At 36.7% G+C, this 17,278-nt stretch overlaps 2 protein-coding genes across 7 annotated transcripts in view; one reads left to right on the top strand and one right to left on the bottom strand.

Moving 5' to 3' along the window:
• Positions 1-982, bottom strand: part of LOC142354483 (centrosomal protein POC5-like) — a 42,110-nt gene extending 41,128 nt beyond the window's left edge. For 2 of the 6 annotated variants that reach the window (XM_075406795.1, XM_075406796.1), the window contains exons 1-2: positions 225-978; positions 128-160 (exon numbers count right to left, since the gene is read on the bottom strand). In XM_075406795.1, coding sequence (XP_075262910.1) covers positions 128-160; positions 225-411 — 220 coding nt within the window. In that variant the 5' untranslated portion in view covers positions 412-978. Of the gene's footprint in view, positions 1-127; positions 161-224 lie in introns of all 6 variants that reach the window. The other 4 variants (XM_075406797.1, XM_075406799.1, XM_075406798.1 and 1 more) reach the window with 3 other exon arrangements.
• LOC142354480 (histone deacetylase 1-like) overlaps positions 1-17,278 on the top strand; it is a 204,995-nt gene that overhangs the window by 81,252 nt on the left and 106,465 nt on the right. The window lies entirely within an intron of this gene.

The following is a 17,278-nucleotide window of genomic DNA, read 5'->3' as shown; positions in this document are numbered from 1 at the left end:
TTGCATAAACCTCAGAACCGTCATTGCTACTTCAGTAATTTGATCTACCCCGAAAAAAAGAAAATTTCCAGCGATGTAATCGGGTGCGGAATCCCTGTGTTAAACGCTTTAAAGTACAATTATTTACCTTTAAAATCGACATTCTCACTGCCATTCAGCGCTGCAAATAAACAAAGGAACCTGTCATCAATATACCTCTCAGTAGAATTAAATGCAGCAATTACCTGTTGCTTTGCATTTCTTTGTAGTACGCTGCTCGGACTGTCTATCTGGAGACAAAATTTTTTTAGGAACAATATTGACAAATCTCATCAATTCATCGTAGTCATTTTTCATAGTAGACGAAACTGAACTGCCTCTTGAATCATTCAGTCCAATGCACGGTCCTTGTTCTTCGTCCTCAGAGCTCATCTAAAATGTTCCTCTGCCGCATGTGACGGCCCTCGGATCCTCTCTGAAGCCTACTATACACCTACTATAGCCTTACTACTGCCATCAGTAACTGAGAACTGACAGTAAGACCAAAGCATGACCAAAACAACAGTGAGGTACTTCCGACCTACGCAGCGCCATTAACTGTCTCAGAAGCTGCCTAAGTATAAACGTGTAACTGAGGTTGATAAAACTTGTAGTGTTGTTGTGTGGGAGGGAAGGCTAGACACCTAATTAGTATTGTATTAATTCAATGCGGCTCCTAGAGCCTAGTATATCGCTGTTAGTTTAAAACAGTGCATTTTTGCAGTAAAATTAGATACGCTGCTGTAGTTTCTATGTGGGGGCTCACTGTTACAACTATCGGGTGGATCAAACCTTTTTCGTTGTTAGATACTTAAAACAGGGTTTTTGATTTCTTCTCGATGAACATTTTTAGTAATGTAAAGGAAACCAATTTGTCAAATTAAAATTACTTCCAATATTTAAAACAAACGTTTTCGAACTTTACGTTCATCGTCACGTTAAAACTATTTTAGAAATTGTTAAAAGATAAAAATGAATATGTATTTACATTTGTCTGAGACAATTAGAACAATTCTAGGAACTATTCTACAAAATCAATAGAAAATTTTTCCCTATATACAATATTTAGCCTATTTGCAACTCATATTTACATCTGTTATCAATTTTTTTAAAAACATTCCTATTCCGGATGTTTCGATTTTGGCATGTTCTTGTATTTTTAGGGTTATTCCGAATTTGCCGTAACAATAAGTATCCCTCTTGTGGAGGTTTTGCAAATTTCGTTTTGTCATGCACAAAATGTTTTTTGCCCTATGTATTCTCATCTAGTCAAAATTATGATTTGAACTAATATTTTAGCGTGAGTTCCCTCCCCTATATTTATCGCGTGTGTTTAGTGCCGGCTTCAGCTTGCTGATATATATATATATATATATATATATATATATATATATATATATATTTATATATAGCTTCGATGATCATTAGTTTTTCTACTGTCCGACAGGCGTCCAGAATTTTCCATTCAATGTCATTCGTGGCGCTACGACATTCAACCAGATGTTGACCCACCTGTGAATCCTACTTTTGATGTTCTGTTATCCTTGTGGTAACATGCCGGCTTGTTTGCCCAACATAGATGGATCCGCATCCATTACATTTAATCTCATATACCACGTTGGATTTGAGATCTCTATCGAAAGATGATTTCAGGGTGGGGAAGCACAATCTTAGTGCCGGCTTCAGCTTGCTGATGTATATAGCTTCGACGATCATTATATAGCTTCGATGATCTGATATATATATATATATATATATATATATATATATATATATATATATGTATATATATAGCTTCGATGATCACTAGGACTTCATACGCACTATCAAACATTTTTAGTGTCAGTTTGAACCCTGGGTCTTCATACACACTATAAAACATGATTTCTTTCCGCAAAGAGAAAGGAATTGTTAATTACAACTGACCAATTACAATGTAGAAACTGATTTGCCAAAATTAATTCAAATATTTAAAACAAACGTTTTCGAACTTTACGTTCATCCTCAGGTTTAAACTGTTCCACAAACTGTTAAAGGATAAAATGAATATATAAAATGAATATTACATTTGTCTGAGACCACAATTTAGACAATTTTAGGACCTATCTTAAAAAGTTTAATTGATAATTTGTTCTTTTATGAACTATTTAGCGTATTTAAAACTCATATTTGCAGCTGACATCAATTTCTTTAAAACTTTCCTATTCCCGATTTTTCGATTTTGACCATGTTTTTGATCTTCTAGGGTAATTCAGAACTTGCCCTAACCCTGAGTATCCCTTTTGTCGGGGCTTTTGCAAAGTTGGTTTTGTCATGTACAAAACAATTCTGGCCCTATATTTATTCACGAGTCAGAATTGTGATTTCAACTAATGTTTTACACTGAATTCCCGCTCCGTATATTCATCGCGTGTGTTTAATCCTGGCTTCAACTTGCTGATGGATATAGCATCGATGGTCATGACTTTCTCTACTGGGCGACAGGCATCTAGAATTTTCCCTTCAATGTCATTCGTGGAGACACTACATTCCACAAGATGTTGACCCGCTGTTAACCCTTCTTTTGATGTTCTGATAAACTAGTGGTAAAATGCGCGCTTGTCTGCTCGACGCAGATGGATCCGTATCCATTACATTTCATCTTATATACCACATTGGATTTCAGGTTTCTATAGAAAGATGACTTTAGGATGGGGAGGCATTATCTTAAATGTCGCGTTATGAAAAACACTCGCAAGTTGAATAGTTTCTTCAATTTGCTGGCAAAGTTTTGATTCAGGTTGCCTCTGTTTTGTAGAAAAACATTTGGTTTATCAAGAGAAATAGTCCTGCCTTTTTGATGCTCTTTTGGTGCTGTTTTCATTAGATCTCTACTGCCAATTATTAACTTTTCTAAAGTCTGGTCGACTATTATTGAAGATCGTTCACCTGGCTAATAACCATTGTTCCAGCATGCTTTGTTCTTTTCAAGCTGCTGATCAATTAGATGTTGCGTTAAGTCCAGTGAATCGTCAATGGAATCATATTTTTCTTTGATGAAGCGGTGCGTGCAAAGCTGCAAAAACTCAGTAATATTCGTGTGTCAGTTGGTTTTCGATACCAATGACAAAGGACTTTATTTTTACTGCTCAAATCACCGTTGCTATCAACAAAAGCCAAATCCCCATCCCTGTTCATTTCTCTAATTTAAACTGTTGATTTTTCTTATGAATGTGCAAAATTTAAATATTTGTCCCGGTCACCACGAGCTGTGCAGATGATTCCATCCACATAACTTTTGAACATTTTCGACCCCTAAACCAGCCCTTCTGTCTGTTGATTACTGCAATACGTACAATTCCATACAACCTCCTGCATGATGGTATATTCCTAATTTGTTATCTTTTTGCATTTTGCATGAAACCAGTGTTTGCATGACTCAAATTCTCCTCCTTTTCATCGGAAAGTCACTCTCCAGTCGCAGTTTTTGCAATTCTATTTTGGATCATATTTAGAGATATTTTCACTGAGCACTGGTTTTTGAAGTAATGCCTTAAACGGTTTCATCCACACGTCGCGTCTGGAGCTATGTTGACTGAAGAGGGTTCTCTTAGGGAAATTCTGTAGCCTCTCCAGTCGAGAAATTTTTTACTTCAAGAGACACTATCAGCTCTTTATCCTCAAGAGAGGATGACTCTAAGGCTTTTCTAGCATCTTACCTGTTGGCTTCATTGTTTGCGCTCAATAGTTTCTGGAGAAACGGCACCAGAAATCTGTTAAAGTTTTCAAAACTGTTACCAGGTCTCGAAAGAACAGGTAAGAGAGGTGAAACTTTTTGTGTCTGTGTTAAGCCATAAAACGTCGACGGTTGTGAAATGGTTTATCTGATTTCCTGATAAATGTTGTCACTAATTTTCTCCCGTATCATCAATTGTTGCAAGCTGTCATTTATCTTTTTTCATTTTTTGATCACAGTATCATCTTTTGCTCCATTCATTTTTTAAAACTGATCCAAGTCAAGCACATCATTATGTTTTTTTCTGTACGTTGACTTCGTAAAACAGAAGCTGCAGACTTTGTCAAACAGGACCGCCAGCAAGTCCTTGGTTACTGGGTAATAATGCACTTTTTACTTCTTTATCCATCGGGATTTCGCGTACATTTCTTGCAAACAATTTCACGCACGCCTCAATTTTGCATAGTTTCTCAATCTCCGTTTTATTACCGCGTAATCCACGTACAGGTTTGTCAATGTCTGCGAGGAAGTGCACCTCATTAATTTTATCTCTCACAGGGTGCTTAGGCCACAACGGTGGGACGTCAAGTACAAACTTTGGAAGTTTAACGCCATCCATCGTCACAACATTACTGCACATTTTTGACCCATTCCGCATCGGTCTATGATGTCTCTCTAACAGTTTATCAAGTTTTCCATTACATTTGTTTCGAATCTAATGCTGCTAAAAACGGATGGCATCAATTCTGGTCTCACTTTCTCCCAAATATTACTCCTACTCCTTTCAAGTTTTTTCTTGATATAATTACGTCTCCTTCATCAGTTTTTGTTTTAGGAGCTTTAATTGAAAAATGTGCAGCGCTTGTTCAAAAAAGCTTTACTTTTGGAGCGCAAAACCTCAAAAACTTTGGAAATATATCATTGTTAATGCATTGTTTTAAAAATTCAATTTGGTCGAAAATAGATGCTTCGTTAAGTTTAGCAACAGTGCAATAGACTTCGGCAGTTCCGGAAAAATATCTTCTGTGTCAATTCGTCAACAGAAAACAATAGCATGGAAACATTCTCAGGGACGTTATCAATTCCGGCAAACTGCAGGGCTGGTATTTGTTTGAGTTGTGACTTCAGTTGGTGTTATTTATCAGATCGTGCCAAACTGCCCATTGTCCAAGTCTTTCTTCTTGCTCAGTTGATTGTTGTGTAAAAATAAACGTGTTCGAAGTTTCCCTTCCTCGTCAAGCTGACTACAATTGAAGAAAAATGAATTCAAAAGTATTGACACTGGTCTTTTCACTCTTCATTTCTTCTCTAATTCCACAAACTGTGTTAATAACAAATTTTTGCAATTATTTATCGTTAAAATGAGGTACTGATGACAACAGTTTCTTTGGAAGTGCGAAGCTATATACGAACGTCCAAGTTAATGAAGCGATTCAAATAGCTCTGGCAAGCCTGTATTCTAGTTGCCACGAACGATGGATGTCAAGAACGACCTTGAAAGAAAACTCTTGAATCTAGTCGTGACAAAGGTTTTATTTAAATTCAATGACAGGTGTTTTTTTCAGGTGGATGATCTAGCAATGACAGGAGCATCACTTCCGATAACTCCGGCAAACGCTTGGAGGAAATCATTTGAACAACAGAATAACATCAGATCTGTTTTCTTGCAAAATTCCAGAATAATGAATACAGGTTCTACGCCAAAATGAAAGATGTGTCGTGGTATTGTTCTTTAAACCAGAAAATTATTAAAATATATAATGCACCAAAAAAGAAATACAATTATTTAAAAGATATTCACAAATGATACGACGCGTGATCAAAACTAAAATCCAGCATCCACAAATTATGAAAAAGTATGAAAAAAACCGATAATTAGCCAGTTGTTGTGGAAAAACTCATTAAATAGCTTCGGCTGTTTAAAAAGTCTCTTCAGGTTAAATGAAATTAAAACATCAGACGAGAGGTGTTACAATGAAAACAACTCTGCAAGCATTTCGGGCAAGAAAGAGAAGGATAGCACTCACCTTGTCAGTGTTTGCCCAGGGGTTGATGAGATTACCTATATCATCTCGACAAACATCTTGTTGCCGACACTCAATCGTAAAAGTTGCTTCACAAGGCTCTTTTTATGTTGTTTCTGTTTTGTCCATGAAATGGAAAAAAGCTTTAATCTGCTGTGGAGGACCTATTTTCAGGCATAGAGGCTGATGGCATTGAGCAGTACGGGCGCAGGGAAAAATTTGTGTATCTTTGTTGTGGATGAGGAGTCAGATGAGGATGTATTTGCAAATGTGGTGAGTGCAGCTGAGAAGGCCGATGCCCTAAACACATGAAATGATGTTCGTACATGTCGATGTTTACCAAGTGGATTCAGTGGTCTGCAGGCGATAACTTCCAAGTTTTTCAGACGTGATAATAAACAACAGTTGATGAAGAAAAAGAGGAATTTAAAAAACAACGACGACCTGACCCCAATTCGTGCCAAGATAACTAGTGAATTGAGGAAGAGGAAAAATGTTGGTAAAGATCTCAGGGTTTATTAGAAAAATTATGGTCTTTATGAGGACAAGGAAAAGATTGTGTTCAAGAATCTGTATAAACTCCAAAAGTGGGATAATGAGCTGGTCTCTGATGCATGGGAGAAAGTAAAATAAATGCTTTTTGAACAATTGTGATATTTTACGTATCAGTTCGCGCTTTGACGTTTTCTCTTGTAGGCTGAACTACTTCTGAACCACTCTGTTGACGTCGAGCAATATCCGTGCCCTGAATTTTAATACAAAAAAATCTTTTTCGAGTCTTCAGAGAAATACAACAAAATTTTCGCGTTGCTCATATTACCTTTGAAAATTTATCAAAAAATTGTAAGCAACTGAAATCTTTTCTTAAAGATAGTGAAAAGCGCCATTGTTGTTGTATCAGAAGGTTTGTTGACAGCCGATGATAAAACGTCCTTGTGTAATGTAGCTCTCAATACTCATGAACTATTTAGATTTGATAAAGGTTCAATAAACTCAAAAAAGAAAGGGGTTGCTGTAATGCTTTTTGTGCCCCTGAAACTCACTGCAAAAGATTGCAAGGGTTTCAACCTGTTTGATTAATCAAACTGCAACTCAGCTTGGGTTGAGTGTTGATGCAACTTTTCAAATAACTGCGGGTCGAAAATGCTTTTGAATATAACATACAACCCCCCCCCCCCAAGTTATATCAAAATGAGTTCCGTAAGCGATTATTAAAAAAACGGACAATTCAACTTGCAATTCCATTCTTACCAGTCAATTGTGTAATCATAACATAGATTACCTTAGTCTTCGTAAAAAAAATCTGAACTCAATGATTCTATCCTACGGCTTCACAATAGCTAAACCAAATTTACCTACGCTCGTATATAAGACAACGGAAAGTGACATTGATTATATTTTAACCGAAGACATTGCCGAAGATGGAAACTTTGTAGTTCAGAATCATTTCAAAATGGACCACTTTGTTCTGTATTGTTTACCGGAGTAAGTGTTGGCAAACAAAAGAGAATCATATTAAAAAAATTCAATTGGAAAAAGTCCGATACAAACTTGTTTTGCAAATAAATTTCAAATAAGCCATGGTTTATATAAAGTATATGAGTGTTGAAAAGTCAATGACAAATTTAATATTTCTGTTTATCTTCTATCAAGTGCAGTAAAAAGCATGCATCTCATAAGAAGGTATTTTTAAAGAAAAGAACTCAAAAACTGTTACAGAAGACGTGGCTTGACGAGGAACGCAATAGTTATTAACGTGAACGTCAAAAAGCGAATGAAAACTTTTTGTTTGAATTCACCGCCAAAAAATTGGACACTATACAGTAAGATTCAAAACAGACTGTCCAATATATTGAAATGAAAACAAGAGAAGTTCTGGAACTGTTTTCTCGCCCTTAGTACTGTTAAGTATCGCTGGGGTTTTATCAAGTTTGGGGACAAATAACCAAGCTGTAAATATTACTGCAGTAAAAAATGCCCTCGGTGATGTGAATGTTGACGACAAAATACTGCATATTTTTCTAATTTTGTATTCTCAAAAACTGGAGCGGTATTTTGGTACGAAAAATGAAGAAACACCATTTGACGATGTTGGTAACTCGTCAATTGATTTTCAGCCAATATCAGGGAAAAAACTACTTGATATAATCAGAGCTCTAAATCCCAACAAGCCCACTCGTCTTTGTAAAGTACTCGCATGGGCTCTGATTGATGATCATCAAATTTTAGCCTTCACCTGACGTTCATTATTAATCAATGCCTTGCTGACTGTGTTTTTCCAACGATGCTAAAACGAGCTGTCATAATACCAATATATTTAAAAAGCTGAAATTATGAACCCTGTAAACTATCGTCCAATCTCGATTACTGCTTCGTTTTCTAACATTTTAGTACTTTCTTGCATAAGCAATTGACAAGTTATATTTAGAGTTGGAAATTAACATTACCGCTTCAATTTGGATTTGGTATGTGGTAGTAGCCTAAGATGCTATTCCATTTTTCCTTGAACCAATCCAACATGCAATTGATGATGTTAATATTGTTTACAATGTTTTGCTCAATTTATCTAAAGCTTTTGACTCACTATCACGCCAAATTTTTTTGTAGAAAATTACAATCTTCAAACTTTTCAACTTTTGCATTAGTGGTTAATAAAATATTTTCTTATGGATCAAACACAATAAGTTTTGGTTTATGGAGTTTTGTCAAAATGGAGTCAGCTGACGTAAGGTGTTTCACAGGGGACAGTTTTAGGACCACTTCTTTTCAAATTATATATAAATGAACTCCCAGAGCAAGTAAGTAAAACTGGTAAGCTTTTGCAGTATGCGCATGATTGTTTTTTTTGTTGCCGAAAAAACTCCGATATTGTTTTAAACTCTTCGCAGCAAAACAATAAACGTTTGCAAATTTGCTTTTGCAAAAATATGTCAAACTTGATTACCAAAAAACAAAGTTTTTGAAGTGAGCGCGCAAAAAAGATAACATGATCAATTATTATGAGACTGTAGTTGTTGAAACAACAATAGTGAAAAAATCATATCAATATAAATAATTAGGTGTTAACATAGACAGTCACCTTTGCTTTCAAACACAAGTAAAAATTTATCAAAAAAATGGCTGTTGGTATCAAAACTATTGAAACTGTAAAACATAGAGTTTTCACCACACTTTAACTCTTGATTTTCCACGCATTGGTCATTAGACATAAAGAGTACTCTGCTTCATGTCTCTTTCAAATCAGTTCAAGTTTGGTGCTTTCTTTGTTTGGAGAAACGGAGGAACTGAGATTTGAAGTGTGTATTTTTTCGATAAATCTAATTAGAAAAAATATTCGATATGAGACAGCAGACTGAGATGAAAATTTCAACCTGCCACTTCCAAAATATTAAGAATATGAAAAGATCTTTTCAATATCAGATTAAATCACCTACGGCTAGCTGTAGGATTAACAAGCGCACTTACCAAATGACTTTGTAGGGAACATTCGATCTGTTTCTGCATCTAAATCATTCTTTAATCATGTATCGTTGAAGTGGAACTCAATACTACGTTACCTGCGAGAAACAAGTGTAGTTTTACATATATTCAAAAACCGATGAAAAAAATTGTTGATGGACGAGTCAGCAGCAGTTCCTATCCAAAAAGTTAGCACATGGGGTCACATCCGCTTCATATGACATGTGACCAGATGAACTTCAATTAAAACTAATTGTTGTTGATGCCGATTCAAATCAGCTAAAAAAGTCATCAGATCGCAAAAAAATACTTTTTGAATAATTGTCAAATTGTCAGAAAAAATTTTGTCAAATTGGTCAAAACTGAAAAATTTTTACTAGTTTCGACCAAAAGTTTTTACACAACCCCCCATTTTGAGAAAGGGAAAAATGTTTGGAACCCGAGGTTATAACACACGGTTAGGGTGACTCTTAAACTATTTATGGACCCAACAAACGTTTTGGCATCGAAACAACAAAAGTGGCTACTAGCACTTATAAGGTGCAAAGTTGGCATTTTTTGATTTTTTGTCATTTATTGTTAAATTTCTTAAATTGTTTTTTCTATGATGATTTTGGTGACCATTGAAGGCCAAATCAAATACCCTATTTTTGAGGCATTTAGAGCTACGGAAAAAATCATCCGTGCTTATGTCAACAAAAAATAATGCAGTAATTTGATAATTACAATGTCCTAAACAATAACCTACATAAACCATGACCTAAACCACTTTACTCAATTAACCAATCACAAACGTGTAGCAAAGATGCTATAGATGATGTTGGTTTGATTATTTACATTAACCCAAATGTTTGGAGAATGGAACCATGTTGTATATAGAACGATTAGAAACTGGTAATAAGAGCAGTTGGTTCTCAGATTGGACTTAAAATTGATTCCTCAACAAATTTAGTGTATTTTGCTTAATCTTGCTAGAACTTGAGATCTTGCGATTTTGAAGTTAATCTCTCTTTCTGGACGAGAACTTAGCAATCGGACTAGTACCCAGCTGTGGTACACCGCCTCCGCTGAGATTCTTGAGCAGCTGCAACAATTGATCCGCCAACGCGAACAACAACACGAACAACAACGAATCTTCAGTTCAATTTGGCGGAAAAGCACGAAATCCTTAAGATGGCTGGTAGGAGCCCCCATAGACATTGGAAAACGAATGAATACAAGATGTCAAGTCATCTCAAGACTTTAGAAAAAGGGCAAGTTGACCTACCCAAGTTATTCTCCAGACACCTCAGCGAGCTAAAAGGCTACTTGACTGAAAAAATCAAAAAATATGACAGAGGAAAGTGCCTATCAATGCACCTTCGAAAAGTACGACAGTTTAAAAGATGACAAAAAGCAGCGGCGGTTACTATTAAAACCAAAGTTTTTTGAAAATTTCGACAGTGACACTAAGCGTATATAAGAAGGAAAGGGTAATGAATTCCGATGTGTAGTTAACAAAACACAATTCCCCCGAGACATTAAAAAGCTCCTCATAGAAGTCGCCGTTTTTCGTAAGAACACTTTGCTAGCTTTTAACATAGAGGAAGTTGGTGTTTCAGTTCCGAAACAAATGTCAAATTTGGAAAAGAACTTGAATGCAGAAATTGAAAGAAGAAAGCAGACATTGTGTAATGAATTGGAAGAGCTATTAGGAAATTTAGATGAATTTTCCAGAGAAGGCATTCGAATTATGAAGCAAGCAATTTGCATCAACGGGTTTGTGCCACTCATTGATTTTAGGAGTTTCTATCGAGACCTGATCAAGCAGTACGGGCACAAAAAGGATTGTGGAAACCAAAAATCCTTAGAGTCCTCTTTATCCCCTGGTTATAAAGACCCCTCCAAACGACACTGTAATCGATACAGGAAAAAGAGCGATAGAAAAGTTTGAAGAGAAAGTTGAGACCTTTTCCAAGCATTATGCTACACATCGCAGCAGAAAAAAGCCACTATAGCAATCTTGCGTTGATTGAGAACATGACAATTTGACAAAATGGTGCTCGCAAACCTAAAAGTTAAAAAAGCAGAGCAACGGTTGCGAAAGCGGCAGTTGGAGTTAGAGTAGTAGCGTGAGGAAATAGAAATCCGTCGTCGACAAGAAAAATTACGTTCACAGCAGCAACAACAACAACAACAACAACAAAAACGACAACAAGAACAGAGATTACGCCTAATGTTGCAACAACGAAAAGACGAACAACGTCTGCGACAACATGAGCGATTACTTGAAAATGAAAGAAAGAAAGCTGAAGACGACGAAGAGCAAAGGCAACTGGAAATCGAACTGACAAAAGGAAGTTCAACAGCATATAGTTCACAAGCAGACTTGGAAAGTGTTGGATCGAGACTCAAGCTAGAAAGAACGGCAGGTTGAGCATATTAATTGGCTCAACACTCTGGCCCCAGGGCGAAAACGATCCCTTATGTTGTGCTCGACCTCTGAGTATTGTCACACACGACAGAAATGAAAAACTTTTCAGTGTCTAGCCTAAAACTATCAAATTGTTCCAGCCGGATGCAGGACTTTTCTCAACGAACTGCAAGATTTCAGTATTCTCAAAAAGTCGGAATTCCCTAATTAATTAGGTTGACAGAACAACAAACGGTTTCGGCCAAGACGGCGTTCCAACAGCAAGGCATGTCAGCGTTCCTGAAAAGAGAGAGAAGTCAAGGTCCAAAAGACAACTCTTGTAAGAGAGGCAAAGCCAAACAGCTATGAGCCAAAATAATAAACGAGTAATTTACCAACCGACTGGTGATCCAAAAGGATTACCAAAACTCAAGTTAACAGAGTTATCTGGAGACCACATTGAGTGGCCCGAATGGGCAGAACTCTGTGATGTCGTTAGGCATCTAAAGCGGCTAATCGATACTAAAGAGATGAACTGTATATAAATTAGCCTAACCCGTAAATCGGAAGCGGCAACTTCTGCATTGTGTTTCAGTTCACAGGCACATTAACAAGCCTGGGAAATTCACTGCAAAATTTTTGGCAGACCTAAGGTCATAATGAAATCTCATTTTAAGAAGATATAGTTACCCTCCAGTTAGAAATGGCGACTCCAGTGGAATTGTTAGTTTTGCAAACGTAGACACAAACACAGTTAACGTTTGGACTCGAATTGGATTCTGGCATGATCTGGAATTGGAGTAATTTCTGAGTTCTCAGCAACCAAAAAAACTTTCCCCAAAGTTTAAGGAGCAGTGGTTACTGACAGCAAATTGATTCTATTCGAAGATTGGATAGAATCAACAGTTTTCATACATGAACATTTACTAGCACAGACAAACTCCAAGATTCGCAGCCGTGAATAACCAAAAACAAGTACTTTTGCATCCAACGCTGATGATTCTACAAAACAATGGAATTCAGAAAGTCCGTTCAAAGATTGACAGCACGCCCTGAAATCCACAGCCTGAGCGTACTGGCATTGAGTGATACAGGATCCTCAATTTTTTTTGTGGATAAGTCAATCGTACCCACACTGCACTTGCAGGGCCGAAAAGGGTCCTTATCCGTAGCAAGTTTCCACGGATCATAAAATGTCATGACGGAAATTTTACCGATAGTGGTTCCAACATACGAAAAGTTTCGACCATTGACAACAGATCAGAAGTGATCGAATTGTAAATCTGCATGGGTTGAAAGGTCGCTACCCACACTTGAATAATTTGCCGAATCAGAGATAAAGCCTAAACAAAGTTCAAATAAAAATTGGAAAAGACTTCTACTCATTAGAATGCAAGAGGTCAGACAAAAAAACTGCACCGTGGGCGTTACTATCAAAGATAGGGTGCACCTTAAGGGGTTCTATACCAGTCAAGCAAGCTCTTGCCACTACAGTAACCCATGTATCAGAGAACAATTTAGCAGTCCAGTTGTGTAAGTATTGGTACATTGAATCCTACGCCTAAGACTGTGATGTCAACGGTCAATAGAAAGATGAATAGAGGGCAATCAAAATATTGGAGCAGACAACTCAGTTCACCCGTGAAATGTTTGAAATTTGACTTAAGTGGTGAGAAGATGAAGTGAAGTTACAATATAACTTCAACTCTGCTATGCGACAAATCAAGTCCACTAAACGACGCTGATACGTTACGAAGCATTATCAGGAAACCATTGACGTCAAAGCTTGTTATGTCCGCAAAGTTGAACCAGTTGAAATGAACGATAACAGGATACCAGACACAAGCTTCAATGGTATTTACCAAACCCTGCGGTCATCAACCCGCTTTAAAGTGAGAAAGTCAGAGGAGTATATAACGCAGCAGCGAAGCATCAACATGTGGCCCTGAATGCAAAACTTTTATCAGGACCAGACCTGCTGCAGGGTCTGATCGCATTTATTTTTCGCTTCCGAGAACAACAAATAGCGCTTTCAGCCGACATAGAAGCCATGTTTCTTCAAGTTGTTGTCCTCAAGCGATGAGAGCCGATAAATTGCTGACAATTTCTCTGGCGAGTAAATCTAGAGCAAAAGATAGAAGTCTGCGAGTATATACGAGACGTTTTTAGGGCGAAGAGCTTACCAACTTGTGCAAATTAAGTGGCGAAAGAGAAAACGAAAGACGACGAAAATCTTGTCAAAGCTGTCCAGTCGATCTTTTACATGGACGACTTCCTCAATTCGGTCAGAGCACATCAAGAAGCAACTGGACACCACCAAAAAATTCAAAACCTCCTCAGCAACGGCGGATTCAATGTGACGAAATGAATAACGAGTGACGAAGAAGTCAATTCTCAGATCCAAGAAGCAGAAAGATCATCGAAAATTGTGGAAACTTTTGAAACCGAACAATCATCCTCCATCCTTGAACTGAGCTGGAACATAGACAGGCACAGTATCATAGTCTGTCATGGAACTGAGCAGGAAGATTTTAGGAAAAAAACTCAGAAATTTGTCATATCCTTTGTCTCTGCAGTGTTCGACCCACTTGGGTATTTCCATCCTTCGCAATGAGGATGCAGTTTAGACTTAAAAGCAGTTTGGCAGCAATGAGTGAAGCATGGGACAAAGAATTATCAGCAAAACACTTAAAACTGCTCAGTGATTGGTAAGTAAGGACGATGTCGATAAACCGACATTATTTCGAAAACGGATGTGCAAACTTGAAACTCCTCATTTTCACAGACACGTCAGAAGAAGCAATGTGAATTGTGGCATATTTGCCAGAGAAAGCGACGTTGAAACTCTATGCGATAGAAAAATTCCGTGTTATAGAAAAAATTCTGTGTTTTTCCGTGCGGTAGAAAAATTAATTGCTGCCAAAATGCTTTCAAGAACCTATCAGCCACTGGACGATTCCGAAATTAGAACTTCGAGCCGCAGTCTACGGAGTTTGTCTCAGAAGTCAGATATTGAGAGAACATGATGTGAAAATTGACAAAAATCTATCATTGGACAGATTCATCTACGGTGTTACAGTGGTTGCAGGCAGACCACAAGAAACAACAAGTGTTTGATGTCAACAGGGCAACAGAAATACTGGAAAATTTTTCTGTGGATCAACAGAGACATAACACACGAACAGAAAATCCTGCAGAAATTGGCACCAGATGACTGTTCACCGAAAAACTCACTGATATAGTTAGCATCAAAATCAATAGAATTTCAAATGTGCGATATGCGTCCTATTCACAATTGAGCACAGTACCCCAACATTCCACAAGATGGTCCCCTGAGAGAAAAACATTCTTTTGACGCCCTGAAACTCTAGTTGTGACAAATTGGTTGGTTTGGCCAAGATTTTAAAGTCAATTCCCTTACATATAACTGCAGACTTGCGGTGATTTTTCCTCTGTATTGAACAGAAAACATCAGCTTATGCTAAGTTTGACTTTCAGGTGGTACACACTCTAATTTTTTCAGCTCTATTTTTTACCTCCGCTTCAACATGAGATGCTTTGTCACCCTGGGAACAAGCTTACACTTGCTCAAGAACGATTGGATTCTAATGTATTGACAACATAGAATCAGCTTAAATTTGTTCTAACTCGTAATTAAGTAGTGTGTCAGCTCCTGCCCATTACAGTGTCTATATCTGTCTAATTTATGGCTTGAGACGTTGTTGTTAGTTAGATCACAGCACACAACTACGTAACTTGTTGTGCTCAATCTACTTTCATGCAAAATTTTTTTGCGTCTTTGAAAAAATTGTTTGGTCTTGATTGTAATTTTTAAAAACAAAATTGCAATGCTAGGATTTGAATTATATGTTATATTTCACTGCGTCTATTTGGAGCTGAATAGATTCAACTGTTGAGAAAAATGGTAGTTTGTGCAATGACAATGTATAAATCAAAGCGATGCAGAATGTAGATTGGTTAGATTTTTAAAAATTGTGGTATAAACCTGCAATTTGCAGATTGAATGAGTATGCTCTTTATGATACACAAAATAATTTCAATCGAATGGTTTGGCATTAAAAGTAAAAATCAGGAATTAAATTTTTTTAAAGATTCCGAGGTCTGGCCTGCAAAAAAGGAAACAAAGTACAGAGCAAAATCTTAAACCAGAGACATTAGGTATATCACGCCATTCGATAAATCATTAGCTTCACAATCTGTTTCTTCTAAAAGCATCAATATCTGGCAATTGCAATGGGAAACATTTTGATACATTTAACGCAAAGTTTACAGCAAAAATCACTTGCTCGGAGTCAAATCAAAACTTCAAGAAAACAAATTCAAACTAAAAAAGCGGATGAAACATATTAGGCAGAAAACGAAAAATGCTACACCTAATAAAAAAAAGAGTCATTGAAAGACAAAATACGGATCACGTATTTTGTCGTTTTTTTTAAAAAAAAAACAATCATTTCCTACATAAAAATAACGACGAAAAAACGAACAAAAAAACGATGATTACCATGTAAGGGCTTTGATCGTTTTTGTCTAATGAAAATAATTAAAAACGAGAAATAATTAAAACCAAGAATTCCTCAACACGGGTAATTAAAAAAGAATTGAAAAGATCAATTTTCCTAATTAAACATTTGGCAGGTATAATCAGCAGCGATGGAGCTGGCTTTAACGGCGGTAGATTTCATACTTAGTAGACTGATCTCATGTCTCAATCCCTTTTTTTCATCGGACTTTTACTGGATTTTTTTTGCAGAACACTGTTTTTTATTAGCTGCTCTTTGTCTTTTTGGCATGAGATATATACAAGTCTCATCTTCGGCAATAGAAATCGCTTCAGTCGGCAGCTCAGCTTTCAACGTCTCGCTTTTTTCTGGTTCTCCTGTCATATTTCTTTTTCCTGAACTTTCCGGTTCTTGCAATTCGAAAGGTTTGGTTGAGACTAGTTGTTTTGCTCAAATATCAACGCAGTCATTCAAAGTCATCTTATTTTTTTTCAACAATGCAGTAAAAAAGTCGAGTGGTACGGATCTGCTTATGATTGAAATCAAATTCGATTGATGTTTAAATTTTATTAGAACAGAAAAAACCTGTTCCAGTTTATGAAAGTTTTTGAAGAAATTTTTGATATTTTATTTTGATTTGGGTAAACAAATCGTTCAAGATTAAATGAAAAACTTAAAAAACATGCCGAAGAAGAGAGTTGCTGGAAACGCTGAATATCTGTTTTTGCTTTCTTGACAAAAAAAATGGAGAAAGTAAAAATTCTCAGAAACGGAAAAAAACTGGAGATAAAAATTTAGTAAGCTAAGAACTTTTTTCATGTATTTTTTTCTAAAATTTGAGTTTAGTATTTCTTTCCTTTCTGTTGAAGCAGATAACTAAAAAACGGTATGTGGAATTACATTGATGCTGAATGGCTTCAAGAAATAAAAAAAAACAAAAGGTTTCAAATTGCTCAACATATTTCAACATTGTATAATCCCGGTAGAGGTGAAAGCCGGAAGCGATCTCCAATCAGACGGTTTTAGACCAAAGTAATCTCTGATCAGGTCATCCCAAACCAAAATAACTATTGCACAGACTGATGTGCGAACTCTGCACTCGACCTGTTGTGCGAACTTGGCCCAGACCAACTTCAGACCACTCTCCAGA

Source organism: Convolutriloba macropyga, chromosome 15 (genome assembly GCF_964194025.1).
Source record: "Convolutriloba macropyga chromosome 15, txConMacr16.3, whole genome shotgun sequence".
In the NCBI taxonomy this organism is placed as follows: Eukaryota; Metazoa; Xenacoelomorpha; order Acoela; family Convolutidae; genus Convolutriloba; species Convolutriloba macropyga.
Note: the sequence above shows the minus strand (reverse complement) of the source record. Positions and strands in the feature narration are given on the sequence as shown.